General features: G+C 40.3%; 1 protein-coding gene across 1 annotated transcript in view; it reads left to right on the forward strand.

Moving 5' to 3' along the window:
• Positions 1-18,705, forward strand: part of LOC139820424 (GAS2-like protein pickled eggs) — a 59,843-nt gene that overhangs the window by 19,216 nt on the left and 21,922 nt on the right. Inside the window, exon 3 of the mRNA XM_071790699.1 lies at positions 4,436-4,933. Within this exon, the coding sequence (XP_071646800.1) occupies positions 4,436-4,933 (498 nt within the window). The remainder of the gene's footprint in view (positions 1-4,435; positions 4,934-18,705) is intronic.

Here is an 18,705-nt window from a genome sequence, read left to right on the forward strand (position 1 = left end):
CCTTTATAGTCCCGGCGCATTTTAATGCCAATGTCGACGTCCGTGGACGTAACTGCTCGCGGTCTTAAAAGAGGTTCATTGTACCTTTTCAGTATAGGTTTGCTTCAGGGACGGCGGAACGTTTCTTTTCAAGAGGCGGAAGGTACCAATAGAGAAAAGTGAATCGATGTAAATAATAGCGGTATTTTCTACATACGTAAATAATATCATAATGTTATAATTTATGTACAGGAATCAACTTTTCGGAATCACATACCAAATTTTATAAAAGACAATTAGAATTTTTAGTACTATTGATATATAAATATATTGAATCTATATATTATATTTTTTCTTAAGGCAATAATTGAGAATGAAACTGATCGTTTGTAGCCTTCGGTATAACTGCTAGATAAATTATCACGTGGATGATAACGGGATAATTCATTGAGATGATAGTGGTATTAGATATTTCTCCCTCGCTATCGGTCATCAGTTAATCGACATTAAGTGTCTATTAAGTAATTCAGGCGATCAGTCAAGAAGGGAGATATGCCTTGTCTTGTAATGCCAATGGAGTTTTTTTTTGATAGGCCGTTGTTGCGAATGCCGATAATTTTTATTACATCGCGTTGTCATCCACTAACAATAAGATGTTCACAAATATAAATCGATTAAGATTATTTTTGCAAAAGAATTTAACTTATATATTCGTTTTTCTCTCCTTTTTCACTAACACCGTTTTTATCGTGAATATTCACTGCAAAACATTTATCGTCGATCTATCATTTCTCTGACCTTAACGGCGACACGCGAATCACTTCCTGGCGAGTACAATACTTCGCGACGTGTCGTTGGCAGCCACATAAAGACTGGCGAAAGCACGTTCGCACGATTTTACATACTTGTTCGCGCGTGCGACGCTTTGGAAGGCATCTTACAGCGCGCGTGTAGAACACACGATGATTCACGACGCTTTTGTGCCGGGCGAGGTCTTACTGGTTAGGAGTACAAACGGTCGAGGTTTATTAACCTCCGGCGCGCAGGAACGACAGGATCGCGAACAATCCTAGCGGGGTATCTCTTCGCAAAGAATTTCGTCACAGTTATAAGAACGGCCGGCTGTAAAGTAATTAATTTTGTTCAGGAATCTAAATTGTGCGCGAGTCAATTTCAATTGTATACAACACGTAATCCTCTCCGGTAACGTGATTGCTCGCTAGAATTTATAAAACCGTTAATTCTCCCCTGTATATAGGTAGTTATGCGTGTTGAATATACATTTAATTGGTAAACGTTAACATCAAAAATTTTTTTCCTTTTTTTCAGCATTTATTTTTTAATCTTGAATTATTAATGGTTAATATTGAAGTTAGTATAATTAGTCGTAATCTTAATCGATTCGCAATCCTTAATAATTTTGTAGTGTGCAATTCTACACGTAAATTACTCACGTAATATAATCAACAGCTTCGTTATCACGACGGTGTCTATACAGCGCAATAGATATAATAATTTTAATTAGATTAGATCATGCTATGCGTGGTCGCGCTTTCGATAGCGCGTTCGCCGCTTCATTTCGCCACGCCGCGAACAGCCATAAATTTCCGCAACGGTTTATCGCGTAAGCCCTGGCCCCGGCCGGAGACTAAATTAAGTTACGGGGTTATGAGTAATGGTTACTTGCGCTCTCGTTGGTTACGTCTCATTGGTTTCCTTCTTCCTTCCACACCGCGTGCAGCGTTACGCTTTAACTCGTATGCGTTCCCCCTCGAGCGCAATGAAACGCCTCGCACAACCGCTCCAATTTACAAACATAGAATGTGCAGCAGCCATTTTCATTAGGCATATTGGTCCGTAGTAGGCGACGACGATACCGAGAGGGGTCAGGGGCCACGTAATGTGACATCCTGCCGTCGCTTCATCTGCCGACCGTATTACCATATGCGCCACTTCTCGTCTTTTATAAGCGCGACTCTTCCTCTCACCAGTGATGCTCAACGCAGTATCGAAAGGCTTGAGATCGGATTGCGATTGGATGGTACAGTTAAAAGAAAAAAAGTATTGCTATAATGTCAGTCGAGCAGATAAACGTAATATATTACTGACATTTTTCAGTATCCAGTACACGAAGAAGAAACAAAATAGTAATTAAATACTTCGAGGACGACTTTTATCGGGAATCAACTTTTTTTATGAATCGCCTATCCTTTTGGTTAATTTTTCAGCTCGCCTATACGAATGATTAAAGACAGGTACACTAATGTAAGAGAGAAATGACTCCTCTTGCTTTAGAGAGTGGTTTCTTTCATCATCAAAATTTTCAAAAGATGGCTTATTTTATCTCTTTTACTTTCTAAATACGCACACAGCTTATCTTAAGTATAAAAAAATGCATTCGTATTGCTTTCATTCCCGAGTTTGATCGTACATTTCCCTGATGAACATTCTCGCCATCATTTAAGAGTCCTCGACAAAACGATCCGGTTGTTGAATTGTCATTATCGTCGTTCGTATTCAGTCGTAACTGCCTGTTGGCGGACTCGTCTAATCTCTATATTATCCCTCGGGAGGTATCGAGACAGGCCGACGAAACAACCGGATGCCGTTAGATGTGATTTTTATGAGTGTGCGTCGAGGAGCGCGCGCGTAAACAGCTCCGCAACCTTATGGCGTCCACGTGCAGACGAGAAATACGTTTTCACGGGGTTCCCTAAAACCTGTCCGCGTAAAATGCGCGTCGTGATCTTGTTTTAACCGGAGGTTTTTCGTAGAAGGCTTGATTTCGATCTCGCGTTAAAGATGCGTGAAAATAGCCGAGGATTTAAGCAATCTGAGAACTTTACAACACAATTAATTGAATGCCGTTGGGCAAAAAATAAAGTTTGACAGACCAGACTATAAAAATTTGCCTCCAAATGTTTAGAATCTTTCTCTTCCTACTGAAAGAAATTGAAATATAGATATCGAAGGTAGAAAACTAAAAAGGCTCGCTACAAAGACTCCGTAAATATAAGATAGAATTATATTGATTAATTATTTATTAATAATTGAGATAATAACATTTTTTGCAAATTATGTAATAATTTTATAAATCTATCACTGAAGAATAAGAATTATTGGTAACAAGGGATTAGCCGCGTGAACGTGACATCGAAACTCGATGCGTCGCACGTGAGCGGACGCACGCTGCCTGCGCGCAAGGCGCGATGTTTGCACGGACGAAATATGATTTTGTTTAAACAAGTCGGGGACTTTCTAGCGGGGCTGACTGTTCCAGGTCGTACTGCGTGGTCGCTTCTTTTTCCAACGTAACCCAAATACCTCTCGGCAAGTCATCTCGCGTCAACTCTGTTTGAGCAGCGGAGGAAGTTCAACGAACTGTCATTAAAACGAGCACCCAGTTAGCTGACACGGTCGTTTGAGCAGATGTTCGGCGGAAAACGAGCGTTGAGCAAACGGAAAGAGATTAAAGGGATGAAATAACACTATCGTCAGTGATATATGTGCTGATTGTAGTCAAATTGGAGGCAAGAAAAGCAGAGCGTTCCGAAGAAAAACAAAGCGAAGAGTCAGTTACAGTCAGTTACTAATATTTTTTTTCTTATTTTGATATTATTTAACTCCTGCTTTAAAAAAGTAATGGAAGATTCATGGCTATAAAATTTGTAATATTTTAAAAGTGCAATTTATCAATTACTTGTAGAAGTTAAAAAAATGAATATTTTATATCTCTTTTGTTTAATTCATATTGCGATCAGACTTCTTTGCTGTCCATCATCGCCGTTCCCCGTTGATATTTGACATATTATACAAGGGCGTGCGCATCCCGAATCTCTTTTTAGCTGCTCACTCATCTAAATCAATAACGTGATATATTGCATTAAGGCCTTTTTTCTCGGGGGATGACGGTCATCAGATGCCATCTGGCCATTTCAATGCTCGCGGTAAATCCAGGATTTTGATGCCGTGTCAAGTCTCGCATCTGAATAACGTATAAGTATATGTGTGCGCATGATGTAAGAGGAGACGACACGTATGTATGAGAAAGTGTTGAATAGCGTGAAATGAAATATCGTGTTTTACGCGCGTACACTCCAGGCGACAGAAATAAAATATCGACATTTGTTATAAGCGTCGTGAAACATTGATGCATACGTGACACACTTTAAATTGTGAGTATTATGAATCGTAATCCAGGACGCCCTAAATTATGCCATTATGATATTAGAAGAAATACTTATGATTTAATAAATTAAAATTTTAAGGGGAGAGCAAGAAAGAGGGTAATTTACTTCAAGAAATTTAAGAATTGAAAAGTAATCAAGGTTCTCTTAGATCAATTAAATTAGTAAAAACGCGTGCGCGCGATTCGTCTTCCTATCATTCTCTCTACGAAATTGTCATATCTCTGTCCCGCATCAGATGATGCAAAGTGATTTTTTTCTGCTTCCAGCATGCGAACAACGTGCGGAAATATGCGACGGACTACGTGGTCCGGCGTCAGGCCCGCAAGATGCCGATGACACGCTCGATAACTTCCCTGGCGCTGCCGATGAGCCAGGTGGGCGACGTGCCCTACCTGCCCAACGCCAAGGCCGGCACCTTCTTCGCCCGCGACAACGTCTCGAACTTCATCGATTGGTGCCGCAACAGCCTCGGCATCATCGAGTGCCTACTCTTCGAGACCGAGGATCTGATAATGCGTAAGAATGAGCGACACGTAATATTATGCCTGCTGGAGGTGGCGCGTCGCGGCGCCAAGTTCGGTATGCTCGCGCCGTTGCTCGTGCAGATGGAGAGGCAGATCGACCGCGAGATCGCCGCCGAGAACAAAGCGGCGAACGGCGCCGGCAACGAGGAGAGCGATGACGAGTACGAGGAGGAACCCTGCCTCATATACGGGCCGCAGCCGCAGATCGTCACGAACGATCTCAAGACTCTCCACGAGTTGGTGAGTGAAAATATGATCTTGGTACATACTTGGAATAAATATATAGATCTCGACGCGAGGAGTGACGTTTTTACGCCTCCGTTGATGGCCGGATGTTAGGGTACACGCGGTGAAAAAACTCAGCATTTATAAAAGAGCAAGAATTTTTTACTTAACTTATAGCGAACTCGGTTGGACGCACTAGTGGGCGCTAGAGCGTCCGATCGAATTCGCTATTAGTTCTCTCTCATACTATGAATTTTCTGAATTCGATCCCTTTTATTCTCAAAGCATCGCTTCGAAGTCCGGAATAACGATCATCGTGTTTGCGATGCTTCTCGGAATCTCTCGGTAGCCTGGAAGTTTCTCAACGATTCATGGCGCCGATTCTGATGGCTCACCGATTAAATCCCGACGGCTTTGAACGTATTCGAATCGCGGGTTTCGTCGCGTATCATTGCCAACGACGACCGTAACGTGCCGCGGCTATGAAAATAACTCCGCAACCCATCCGGATGTATTTATGGCGGTCCTAACTCGCCAACGTCGAGTCGTGAATATCGCGCGATCGGAAATAAGAGAAGGGATATCGCGATGCTTAAATTTAACGGAGTGTCGATAGTTTCGCTCGTTCGGTATCGGGTACCGCAAGATCGATACCACACTTTGCGGTGATATCGTAAAAAGGATAGTCAAGAAGGATGCAATGGTTTCTACAATTTAGCGTAATCCTGCGACTGTCGTATTTAAACAAATTTTACACTTCAAAATTACAATGATCTTGATACCAATTATTTTTTATCGTTAATTTTGTGTTTTGATTGCGGCAACAATATCACGTAGAAAAAAGAGTTATTGTGTTCTTAAGTAAGGAAATGAGTCAACTTTTTAAACCATTTTAGATTGCAGTGTCCACGTCTTGCTTTTCTAGATTCTTTTTCCTTTTTTTCGCGCGCATGTACACGTCTTGGCAAAGAAAGGACGAAGCCGTCGACCGCTCCCACCGTATGCGCGCGACCTATTCGAGATTTTATAGTTGGCTGCTTATTATAAATTAACAGGTAACGATGACGCGCGCGCACGGCGCGTTAAATGTCTCGTCGTGCACGCGAATCGCGTTGACGGCCCGGCGTCGCGATAACGCCATTTCTTCGACGTTAATTGCACTGCCGCTGGCGGAGAACGCGACACATCGGCCGATACCTCTCCGCGACGATGGAAACATAATATTCTCTATATTTCACGGGCTTGTCGACCGGCTGTTCCGTATCTTCTTTACACTTCCGTCGTAGACATCACGATATCACCAAACAATGACATAACTAAAGAGAGGGCCTCTCCCCTTCGTCCTTCCTTCCGCGGACGAATTTTAGGGAGAACTGCGATCTTTATCTTTGGCAATAATTTCTATTATTTACTGCACCGCACAGCATCTACAAGGCTCGAAATAAAAGAAACGAGAGAAATACTTGAAAATATTAAATGTAACATTTAAAGTTATTGTGCTACTTACGTCGATTATTACTTGTAATTTGTCTGGTAAATTATTACCGAGCAAATCACTCAATAAATTATGTTTGATTATTGTATGATTGTCTATTAATGTAGCTTCATGTTATTTTTACAATTAAAGGGCAGTGCAGTATATAATAATGATAATAATTTTGCTCGACCGAGAGACCGGCTTGTATCGACTAAAAATGTCGGATTAGCCGACTCGCGAGTGTGTCTAACGGCGGCGATTACCGGCGGCGATACACGCGACCGGCATACGTGTTTGCGAGGCTAAATCGCGGCATTTCACGAAGCGGAATAATTCCTTCCCCAGGGCTTACAGCGCCGCGGCCGGGCGATAACGTCGCGGCTTTGCCGCATACAGGAATTCCAGGACGCTTTCCCGCGATGTCGTGGCACCAAACGCTCGTGGCGTATGTACCTTGTGGAAGGTTTACGATCGCTTTATCTTTCGAAAGAAAATTTCGACGTAATCGTAGAATGTTACGATAAATCTGCTCGTTGTAATAAATCTTTCCTTTTTACGGGAACAGGAAGAGAGGGCTGTCGTATCGTTGTACTTAAGTGCATGAAGTGAAAGATACGCCACACGGCAGGGTGAAAATGATGCAGGGAATGAATCGATGTCGCCTCAATATTGAAATCAAATACAAGAATTCCAATATTTCTTTCACTACTTCCTTATTGGAATAACTCTATTAAACCGCAGACTTTACAGTTAATACAAGAGACAGAGGCATTTTTAAGTAACGACATCACGTTATTAATGTAGAAATTAATATTTTTAAGAAAGATCCTCAGAAAGTGTTTTTAGCAGTGAGAAACTAATAGTGACAGAGTGTGAATTAAAAATTATTTTTCAACGAAATATAAACACAATATAAAGTGGTAATAATTCTTAAAAGCATCACAAGTAAGTAATATGCTTCGAGAAAATAGTTGCATGATGTTATTAGAACAGTATGACATGATAATACGCATCGCACAATCTCTGGTGATACGAACGATAAAATAATTATATGTAGCAAGATACCAAGCGGGAAGTTGAGGCGACATCGATACTTGGATAGTATCGTAACAGCATTAACATCCCTAGTAGATAGAGTAAGCGCTGTAAGCGTTAGCGGTTGCATAGTAGGGCCGAACGCGCGCGTGTTACCGCCGTAAATCTCGTGGGAGCGTCATTACGGCCGCCTTTCGAGCGTATTGTGCGTCGATTTTCGCGATCGGTCGCCGATATCGCCGGATAAATTTCACTTTGCGCCGCGGGGAGGCCGAGCGACGCCGCGCGCGTCGGCTTCAAGTAGTAATACACTGTGAAAGCGTTGCCCTCCGATTCCAATAAAGTAGAGGCGAGCTGAGAGGCGAGCTGAAGCCGGCTTTGTCGGGCTCCGTAATTAGCAGAAATATTTACCGCGTCCTAGCTGCGAAAGTAACGAAATATGCCAGAACGTGGGTTCTCCATTGTCGCCAAGTAAATTAATTTTGGGTCACAATAAAATTCCTTCCTGATTTTTACATGGACTGAGTTCTTAATTCTTAATTATATATAAATATAAGATGTAGGGAGATAAAGAGAGAAAGATTCACGATTTGAAACAATTCAGCGTGAAGTAGCTTGAACAATATTGATTTTAATTTTAATTTCTTTTAATCGTCTTTTTTTGGATTGTAAAAATGTAAAGAATTAACATTTTTACACCATGTCACGGATCTTGCTCATTAGAGTCGGCCCTGAGCTGAGAACATGTTGAATCGCGATTGAATCGAAAGGACGATTACGTCGTCTCGTGTCAAGTGTCGGAGTGTTCAAAGCGGCAACTCGCCGCTTTATTGATAATTAATCTAATCTCTCTTTGCGCCGCAAGACACAACGACGCGAAGGTGCATTCTCCGGAGCGTTCGCTTTCGCATTAAAGCCTTTCCTCGCGGCGGTGCAGCGGCGGCGCGGCGATGATTCAAGGAGAGAGAAGAAAACGAGTGGAGCCGTGGAGTAAGAGCGTGTTTTACGCTGTCCATCGATTAGACTCGCTCTTGTCACGCGTATTATCTTATCGTGAGCGTTACGACTTTGTTAGCCGCGTTTGATATAAACAACTCCGCGGCCGCGACTCGCCTAATCGCATACGAGATGCGATAATCGCAAATCGCTATGATAACATTCTACAGCGGGAGTTTGTAGTAAACGAGATATTTGTACGAGAGCTCTTACATCAAGTTTAACGATAAATAATTATCCGTCGAATAACTCCTATCTCTGTCGTCGGTTAATAATTATTGATTAAGTAGTGTTAATATTGCAGCAAAATGTAATATTATTTTTTACGTTATTATAGATTCTTAATAATTTTTTTGTTTAACGAAAAATCGATAGTTTTTATTTTTCACGCAAAACTCACGTGATCTTTTATTTTACTTATATTTGTGAAATAATTATGATGAATAATTATAGCCAAGTGCATAAAATTTATAATCATCAATCCGTAAACTTCGCTTCTTTATCCGTGAAAAGGTTATATAAAATTTTTATTTACAGTTGTAGTTTTGCTTTTACTTTTACATCAGCGTTTTTCGTTTATCTGGGTTTCGCTAGTACTTATCAAAGTCGTGTTACATTTTATGGCGTTCTCCAGATATAAATCTGGAAAATCCTAACAATGTATTTGCGGAACTTCGGTTCGCACGCTCGCAGGTGATTTCCATGATTCACAATGACTCGGCGGCGATGAGTTCCGCGGTCTTTTGCGAGCAGCGATAAGATTAGCGCGTTTAACAAGGCTGAATCTAATCGATAGCCGAGGTAAACTGTGCAATTCTATACCACCACGCGGTATATACGCGTGTGTGTTTTGTACCCTCGACGGGCGGTTGGCGCAATGCGAAACTGCGCGTTGTCGTTGCCGCCAGTACGTTCACTTATCACGGAAGGCGGATTCGCGGCGCGCGAGAAGACGAGAGAATTTTTTTCTTTAATTTATATGCAGTCATATTTTTTTATCTTGCGGAACAGTTAGCCGCGCCGCGCCGCGAGTTCGCGCACCGTGGATTTTCTATTCGCGTCACTTTAACGAGCCTGATGCGATTTCAGCGCGCGTCTTTAATCACCGCGCGATGCACCTTTTACGTATTGCACAGTTAGCTAGAAAATATATTTGAAATTCTTTACTTTTATCTAAATATTTTTCCATTCTTTAATCTTACCTCTTTACTTAAAACTCTTTATTAATATGAAATTTGATATATATTTATTGAATTTTTATTGTAAATAATATATTTAGAACACATTTATTGTTTTCTACAAAGATTTAGTTTTGTTACTTTCTGCAATCAGATTTAAATAAATTAAAAAAAAAAAAAAAAATAAACCAGCTAAAATATTTCTCTATGCGTATGAGACAGCTTCATCGTAAATGGATGATATTCAGCGAAAAAAATATTACTAAGGTAAATATTTCATGAAACCCACGGTAGATTCTATTGCGAATGTTCAGGGAAGTTACCGCCACCCGTACCAGACCGAGCTTCGCCTCGCAAGCGCCGAAAGCTCGTATTGATCGCCGTTAGCCCATTTCGTATCAAGTTCAAGAGCAAAGTCGACGAAGTTACCTCAAAAGAGGGAGTCCTTTTCTTAGGTGATATTCACGATGTACCTTCTTTTAGTTATTTTCCCGTCTTTTTCGACCTCCTCGACCTTGCCTTTTGCAACTCGTATCACAATTAGCATTTTGTATGCGTGCTAATTATCAGATCTTATCAGCGTTTCGAAGGTTATCGAAGGAAAATATTGATTCGCCGTCCATTTCAGTTTCAGTTCGATATGTGACGTCGTGACTCATTTCCGGCGATAAGCGCACTTCTATGAAATCTTGAACGTATCGTTTCTTTTTATTTGGAAACCGTTGGATTTCCGTCAGTTTTTGCCCTCTTTTTCTGTTCCATATTTTCACTTCTGTTGAAAACTTTCGCTTTCAATTTAGATTCAACATTTTCAGCATTTTCAGATTTACACCGAAATATTTTTATCTTTATCGTTGATTTATATAAAAGTTTTTGTGGCTAAAAAATATATGAATTCTTTATCAAACGCTTTATTTTTGAGCTTTGCATAATTATTCAGTTATTAATCTACATTTTGTACGCTCCTTAATAATGCCAAAATTTACCATTTTGTTACCTCTGTATTAGGAATTATTAATACTCTTTTAGTATTTAAAAATTAAAATTTTTATTTTCCATCATAATGTTTCTATTATTAAATTATTTTGTAATATAATTAGGAGGCTTATTGTGGTCACGCGGTCATCACGCAATTCTTATCTCATATTCTTTGGATTGTGGAGCTAATTTCTAAGTACGTATGAAACATTTTTGTCGTTACATTGAGAATGACGTGTATTTCGGGAAGGTATGATTCAGTTGCAGCCCTCTTCGAGTCGTCCAAAGTTACCACGTATTCTATATTTGCACACACGTTACTCACACATATAATATTTGAACAATCGTTTATATTCAAAAATAGAGGTGAAGTATAATAATATCGACAATTACACACATAACGTTACTTTATAATCGTTCATAATGAAGGCACTGATGAAACGAAGAGTCTATATAACAGTCAGTAACTTGTCAATCAAGTTTTGCTTCGCTAAAAATAACTGATAGTGAACCATTGAGTAAATACAGCAAATTCATCAGATACCATGTCGAGTGTTTTTTTACATCAGTTTTTTGGTCGCTCCGAATTCTCCTCGGCTATACGATCGGCCTTCGATCGTCGTGCGATTTATTTACGATCTGAGAGAAAGAGTTACTATTTGTCCGGCAGAATGAGAGAGGAATCCGCTCGCTCCTTCGCATAGGACTACCATAAAAGGCGTTGAGCTCTCCTCGAGTCTCCGTCTCAGTTATTACGTACAATTAGCCTGAGATGCTGTTGAGAGAGAGAGAGAGAGAGAGAGGGCTGCCGGAGTCGCGCAAGGTCTGCCTGCGGTCTAACGCTTAGCTAATCATTGTTTGTCGAGAGCGAATTAAACCGACAGAGAGAGAGAGAGAGAGAGAGAAAAGAAAACAGAGAGGGGCGAAGAAATGGGCTTATAGAAATTTAATATCGGGATCGGGGCCGGTCAGTAATCATACGTGGCCGCGTAACGTAGGTGAGCATAATTATTTCTAGGCTGGGACGTCTGATATGCGTGAATCGAGGATACAAATAGAACGAACGGCTGATCATTGAGCCGATCAGTTAACATTGGCTAACAAACTAGAGAGCGCGACCGCTGGAAAGGGTGAAGTAACCTCGAGGGAGCCGTAAGGATTTTGATACGTGATTCAGTCGAAATATCAGTATGAAAGTTATTAGGAACGTTTAAAGCCACGATTTCCGTAAATGCTAGATTTATTTTCTTATTTTTCTGATACTTTAATATTTTTTACCAGATAATATATACCTTAATCATTTATTTCACAGCAGTACTTTTATTAGAATTAATTCTATACTACTTGATATATTCATTTATTCTTAAACCTCTACTTGTTAATTATTAATGCATAACATTCTATCGAACTTCTTTTATTATATTATTTCGGAGCCTGACAACCGTGCTGGCAATAATAAGATAATTCCGGATGGATGATTTCTTCCGCAGTCGTGCACAGGTCACCTAAATTTAGACGAAAGAACCGTAGCACGCCAAATCGATACGTCAATAATCAAGCTCTATACGGAAGGGAGCTCAAAGAAAATTTGGGGGTGCACGTCCCAGTAATCTCAGCAGAAATCCTTCGGGGATCCTGAAACGTCGACATCTTGCATGAACTTCTCTATCGCGGCACACATGTAGGTTACTCCAATAAAGTGCATTTCAAGTGCTTCTAAACGTCGTCAATTACCCCGAAGCACTACGCTGATGTCGGGCGTATCGACCGGAAGTCACGAATTCCGTTAAACACACGCGACAATCGTAGAAATAACTCGCGGAAATCCCGAAAGTTCAAGACTACTTTGAGAATATCTATATTTGTGCATATTACGTAAAAATAATATATCTGGGATCTTTACTTTTTTTCTCTCAAATTATCGAGATATTTATAAATCAAGATATGTAAGATTTATTTCTTGAAAATCGAGGCTTATACGGCTTTTTGATATAAATCCGACAGAAACGTTTCAAAAGTTCAATTTTCTGGGCGTAATTTAGAATCTGCATTTTTTATTACGTGATTATTATAGTAACGTTAAATTCAAAATTACGAAAGATTGAAAAATCGTGGCAAATTTCCCAACTTCGTAGATTCTATTTTACAATCACCAAACTTAATTGCCTTTTCGCCTCAATGTAATAAGACTGGCGGACTGCAACGGACCGGGATGCAAGTGAGAGTGCGATCGCTGCATAAAGGGCGTGACAAGTTGTTCTCGTGAAGCGGCGCGACGGGGCGATTTCGTCGAAGCGTGCGTTCCTGCGGGGCTTTCAATTACCGTAAACGTTTGCGGAATCACACGTCCAAGAATCACGAGAATAAACTGTCCGGGGGACGGAAAAGCACGGCCGGCGTGGCCATCGTCGCCGTGGAATGGAACAGCTGAGAGCTCTGCGGGACGTCGTCTCTCTCGCGTATTGATTGCCGGGACGCCGGCGCGGCTCGACGCCGGGACGCCCGCCGTAAAAGCTGCGCCTTCAAAGCGCCGCAATTCCCCGGAATTCACCTGCCGCGCACGTGTGTGCACGCGCGTGTGCACGCGTGTGTGTTTGTTAGAAGAATCGTCGCTTCAACTTGCCGGGGGATCGCCCACAGCCGCTGAGCCACAGCAGCGCTTATTTTCGCTTCTTCCTTTCACGCGCGCGACGCGTTTATGTTCACGCGACTACGTGAGATCTGGGTGCTCCGACGCGCGCGGCATTACACTCTTTCGTTAGGCTAATTGGTGCTCTAGGGTGTGTTCCAGAGATTGTCGAGAAGAGTGAAGCGCCTCAAGATATATGAGCGGCGAACCTTGTTCGGAGGAGTCCGCCGTGCCGTCTCTCTCGCGTTGTTGAACGTTTTGAATTAGAATGTTGAAACCGCGGGTAATTTCTTTGAGAAATTATGCTCTTTCGGAGTGAGAGTTCCTGACGCTTCGCACGATCTCTCATTATTCTTCGATACCATTTTTCAACATATCGCACATAAATAACACTCTCTCTCTTTTTCTCTGTTATTGAATATAATCACAAAATATTTTAAAATATATTACACATCATATATTAGAGAGAGAATATTTCATGTATTACTTATACATACATAACAGCATTAAGAACGTATTCTTTTTCGTTTGTTAACGAACTGCAATATTTTAGTTTGAGTTTACGCCAGGTTTATTGCAACGCCATTTCGCCCCGACTACCTAACATCAATCGTTAACTGAAATTCGCCACTGATAATTTACTGCAGCTCGCAGCTGCGAGCGTAAAAATGTCGACGCGCTTCTGGATCGAATAACTCAATACGCGCCTTCGGCAATGACAACGGTGCATTTTGTCTGCGGAATTTTTTAATTTGGTCGCGACACGCTGAAAACTATCGCGGAGATGAGCTGTTGACCAAGTCAAGTCCCTTTACGTCCGAAAAGAAAAAGAAAGCAGCACAATGTATGTCTTAAGAGGAGGCCGTTCTAATTAGAATCGACGTACTGACAAATCGAGGCGATTATTAAGAGTCGCGCGGACACGACGAAGCGGACCGCCCACATAACTGTTTTCTTTCCCATTCGCAATCGCCTTTCGAATTCTTTTCCTTCTTTTTTCCCCTACACGTTACCGGTTGTGCAATTTCGCAGTTGGGACATTTAAGCCGGTGTTGTACTCCGATCTGCTTTAGTGAACGATAGATTATTGTGGAACGAGCGTGGGTTGCTACTTCAGCGACGTTACTACCTTCATTAGTTGACAATCACTAATACCTTGGAGCAGTCGCAATGAAAAGAATATAATTTGAAAAATAAAACGATGTATCTTGTTATAAACGATGTAGCTAATGGCGCAACTAGTATTACGAATGATATTTTTGTGTGGATGCGGTATCGATTGCATCATAAATGTACCATATCGGTCGCACGACGATTATGCCGATAGTGATATGCGTATATTTCGAAAACATTCAGAATTTACGAGATAAGTGAAATCCGTACTTGTCCCTGACCGCGCAATGGGTCCTCAAACCGAACTGTCAATGACGAGCATGACGTCGTTAAACGAGAATGGTCCCGGTCGCGGGTCGAATATTGCCTGTCCTTATCTAAAAACGACGGGCGTGGGAGTACAAAAAGACACGTGTAAGAGACGAGCTCGGGCAGCGATCTTCCTACAGCTACTACGACGGCTTTTACGACGGTATTTCGTGTACATAAACTGATCTCGACATAAGACGGTCACACCTTTTACATACTACAAACTATTGCTGTTGACAAAATACTATGAGACAAAGTAGCGAAATTTTTAGGTCGATTTCACTTCTCTAAAATTATAATCTATAAGAAATATTGATATTCTTTTTCACATGTTATAAAAAATAATTGTCTTTATTCTAATAATGACGTGCGCTTACGTAAATTTAATAGATAGCGAGTAACACGTGACAGACTTTTTTAATTTTTGAAATGTCGTTAATAAACTCCTAATGCGTTTATCAATACAATACGAGACATTCGCATTGCAGCGTGCATATTCATATCGCATGACGCGCAAATCGTGAGGCGTTAGCCGAAGGCGGAATAAAATTGCGGGAGAACTAATTTGACCTCCTAATTAACCCTTCCTGCTGCCAGTGTCCTCAATCATGGACATACTTTTTCTTCATTTGTGATGCGTAAATATGCAATTTTAGCATCACTGCTGTCCCAGTTGCATTCTGCACGGATGCATTCTGCATTAATTGAGGTCATTTGACACCGTACGCGATTTTCGAACAAAATAATTAATAGGGAGAAGGGAGAAACTTGACCTACTACGCGATTATTGCTAAGGTTTCTCACTTTTTATCTTATAACTGGAAGCTTTTTACATAAAAATTATTGTGTTATTAAGCAAAAAGTTAATTAACTAATTTAAAATATAGGAGTATAAACATAAAAACTATTTTCAATTACTCTGCTCATGATCAACAGACCAGGCTTCAAAATTGGCTGGGTTATTTACGATCTTTGGAAAATGCTTCTTTTGTATATAGAAATAATTTGTAAATTGATTCCCGATTTTTCTCTCAATAGATATAGACTTAGCGAGAGATTAATTTTACTATTACCGCCACGGGGCGTTACGAATGTTGCGCGAGTCTTACATTATCTGCGGTAAGTGCGTCCATCAATTACGCGAGTGAGCGTGGCGATAGGTTGAAATATTCCGCGGCGTTTTATTAGACGATTTCCTTGATCGTGTAATCGCCCCTAATCGATCCTCGGCAAATACAGCGGTGCGGCGCCCGCCTTTATAGAGCGAGTTTTCGAGATATAAATTTCACCCGTACGCGCGCGCAGTTTCACATTCTGGATTACGTATGGAGCAAAAGTCGGAAACGAGACAGTGTATCGCGAATGTAATGGGCGATCAACGATCGGGTTGCCATAAATCTTGATCGATTACAATGTGCGTGGTTACAACGTGTTGTTCTCCCCCGGGGAAATTTATTTGTAAGATTATTTAAAGCCTGATTTGCGTCGAAACACACATTTTCGCGAACACATATAGGGTGCGATTATCTCTGTTTGTAATAGACACCGTGATGAATTTGCCGGGATATGAAACTTACTTTAAGTGCCTTTATAAATATTACAGGTTTTATCTTATGGGCAGGTATGGATTGGCAGATACAATAATTTCTTCAATGAGCTTATGTGAATCGGATTTATGATACGTAATAGTAGATAAATCCGCCACTTATATAAGAGGTCAATTCGATTGAATAAATCTGTATCAATATTAGAATTATTTATATCTAATTTTGCTACGTCATCGTCTTAAATGCTTTTTACTACTAAATCCTTCTATACAATATCTCCTCGATTCATTAATACAAGTTACTTAATATAAGTATGCATTTATATAAAAATTAAATAAAGATAAGATCAGGAATGGCTATAGGAGTCAGACGCAGTTGTCAGTGCATAAAAAAACTTTTGGGATCTTTCAATCTCGAAACTCACCGATCCAACAAGGAGAATGGGAGTAACTATTAACTTTTTTATATATTTCACTGAAGATGGCTCAATCCTGAGCCGAAACTTTTGAATATATATTCGATTGATGAAATCGCTTAAGTTTTTTTACGCACTGACAACTGGGTCTGACTCCTATAGCCATTCCTGATCTTATTTTATATTTCGAGAGTCCAATACTCATTATTTTAATTAAATAAAGTATCGATAATATTAACTGATCGTTATTAAAGAATATAAGATGTTAGCTTTCTGTAAGTATAAAGCCATAATCGATCGTTAATAAATAATGTCTCATGGAAAGTGAGAAGGGAGAGAAAAAGAGAAAGACAAACTAGACGAGAATAGAACAACATTCTTACTTTCGCCCGATATCCTTCACCGTCGAACAAAAAGCACGAAATATCTTCGCGACTTGATCGGACTCTATTCTCGCGATCAAGATCCAGTATCGCTGAAACGAATCGCGATCTCGTCTCGTAGATCGCACTCCTCTCTTCCCACGAGAGCCTCCCCCGCGCGCGCGCGCGCGCGCACGATCCTGGGAAGATCGGTCGGTGATGATAATGCCAAGATAGCGATCAGTATCTCGTCCGAGGTTCCATCACTTTCTCCGCGGTGTATACATCTATACACAGTGTTTCAGGAAGAAGTGTCATATATGCGGAAGCTGCAGGATATCGTTCCGGAGGAAAAAATTCTTATAAATGAAGGTGCAGTTCTGTGCAGTTATGAAGCCGCAAGAAGATATATTAAATAATGTCAAGAGTACTTTAGAGAACAAACTCTAGCTTTGAGAAGACACTTATACGAGTATATTAATCATATATCTTTCTCGATGAATAATTTATCGACTGTAATTTCATCAATTTTTAGAAGAATTTCTTACAGATCGGTGACACTCCATGACAGATCGTGTTAAATTATCTCGCAATTAATTAACCCTCAAGTCTCTATATCTAATTCCATATCTGAGCAGCTATTAATTTTCTGATTTCTGTGAATTGATCACGTCAATATTTATGCGTAAATCTTTCTATTCGAATTCCTACCAATTATCTACTCCAGAGCTCATAATGCCTTTGCCTATGGAACGATTTATATGTCACAATAAGATCAGATGCCGTGATTAGGAAGTGACCCGACGCGATCGACTTTTAAGTTCCTTCCTAACATCTTCTGACCAGTCACGGAGTCAACACTTGTGACGTAACCTCGTTTGAGTCACTCGTCCGATACTTTTGATTATTGCACCACGGTGTGTTGTTGATTAATGTCTACAATCGAGATCGATATATTCTTCAAAACGCCCGCGGGCTGTAGATGTTTTTCTTCATAGTCATTATGTAGTAGGAAGACCGGCTGGATAGTGAATTTTAAGCAATCGCTTCTCTTTCACTCTGATGTTCAGAATCGATTTTAACGAGGTATCACATTACTGTACGACGAAAATAAATTTATTAATTTTATTACTAAAATATTAATCAGTAAAAAAAATACAATGATAAGCGCTTGTATTTGACTGTTTGACTTATTTATGACGTATACAATAAAAATGAGAAACATGAGAAGATTTTAATTACTTGCATTTACTTTTGTTGCTTATAAAGTAATAAAATTATGTAAGCAATGTAGTGCCAATAATTACATGAAATTTTCTGTAGTGTAAATTTCTCTTCACTAAGCTTCTAAAGTTGACATTACTTCAGAATTTTATCTGGAAAATGCAAATTTTAGCTGCAAGTGTATTAATAGCAATAGCTGGAGAGATTTTTACACGACTGCGGGGACACTCGAGTTTCCTAGAGTTGTAGGTCAGCTCGTAATGGTGAGAGACATAAATAAAATTTCCGCTACTTTCGTTTGCGCGCGTACTCTTATACGTATATGACACGACAAGACACCGTGATTATAAAAGTTGACTCGGCTTGATCGAGTTTGCAAATAAGACTCAAAGGCGATAACCGGTGATGCAACTTTGATCATTCTCAACACCTCGCTGATTCTATCATTACGATCCTTTGCTGATATATACGAATTTCCCAAACAATTCCTCGTCGAATGCATCGTCATTCAAATTACGCAATTG

The sequence above is a fragment of the Temnothorax longispinosus genome, chromosome 1, assembly GCF_030848805.1.
Source record: "Temnothorax longispinosus isolate EJ_2023e chromosome 1, Tlon_JGU_v1, whole genome shotgun sequence".
In the NCBI taxonomy this organism is placed as follows: domain Eukaryota; kingdom Metazoa; phylum Arthropoda; class Insecta; order Hymenoptera; family Formicidae; genus Temnothorax; species Temnothorax longispinosus.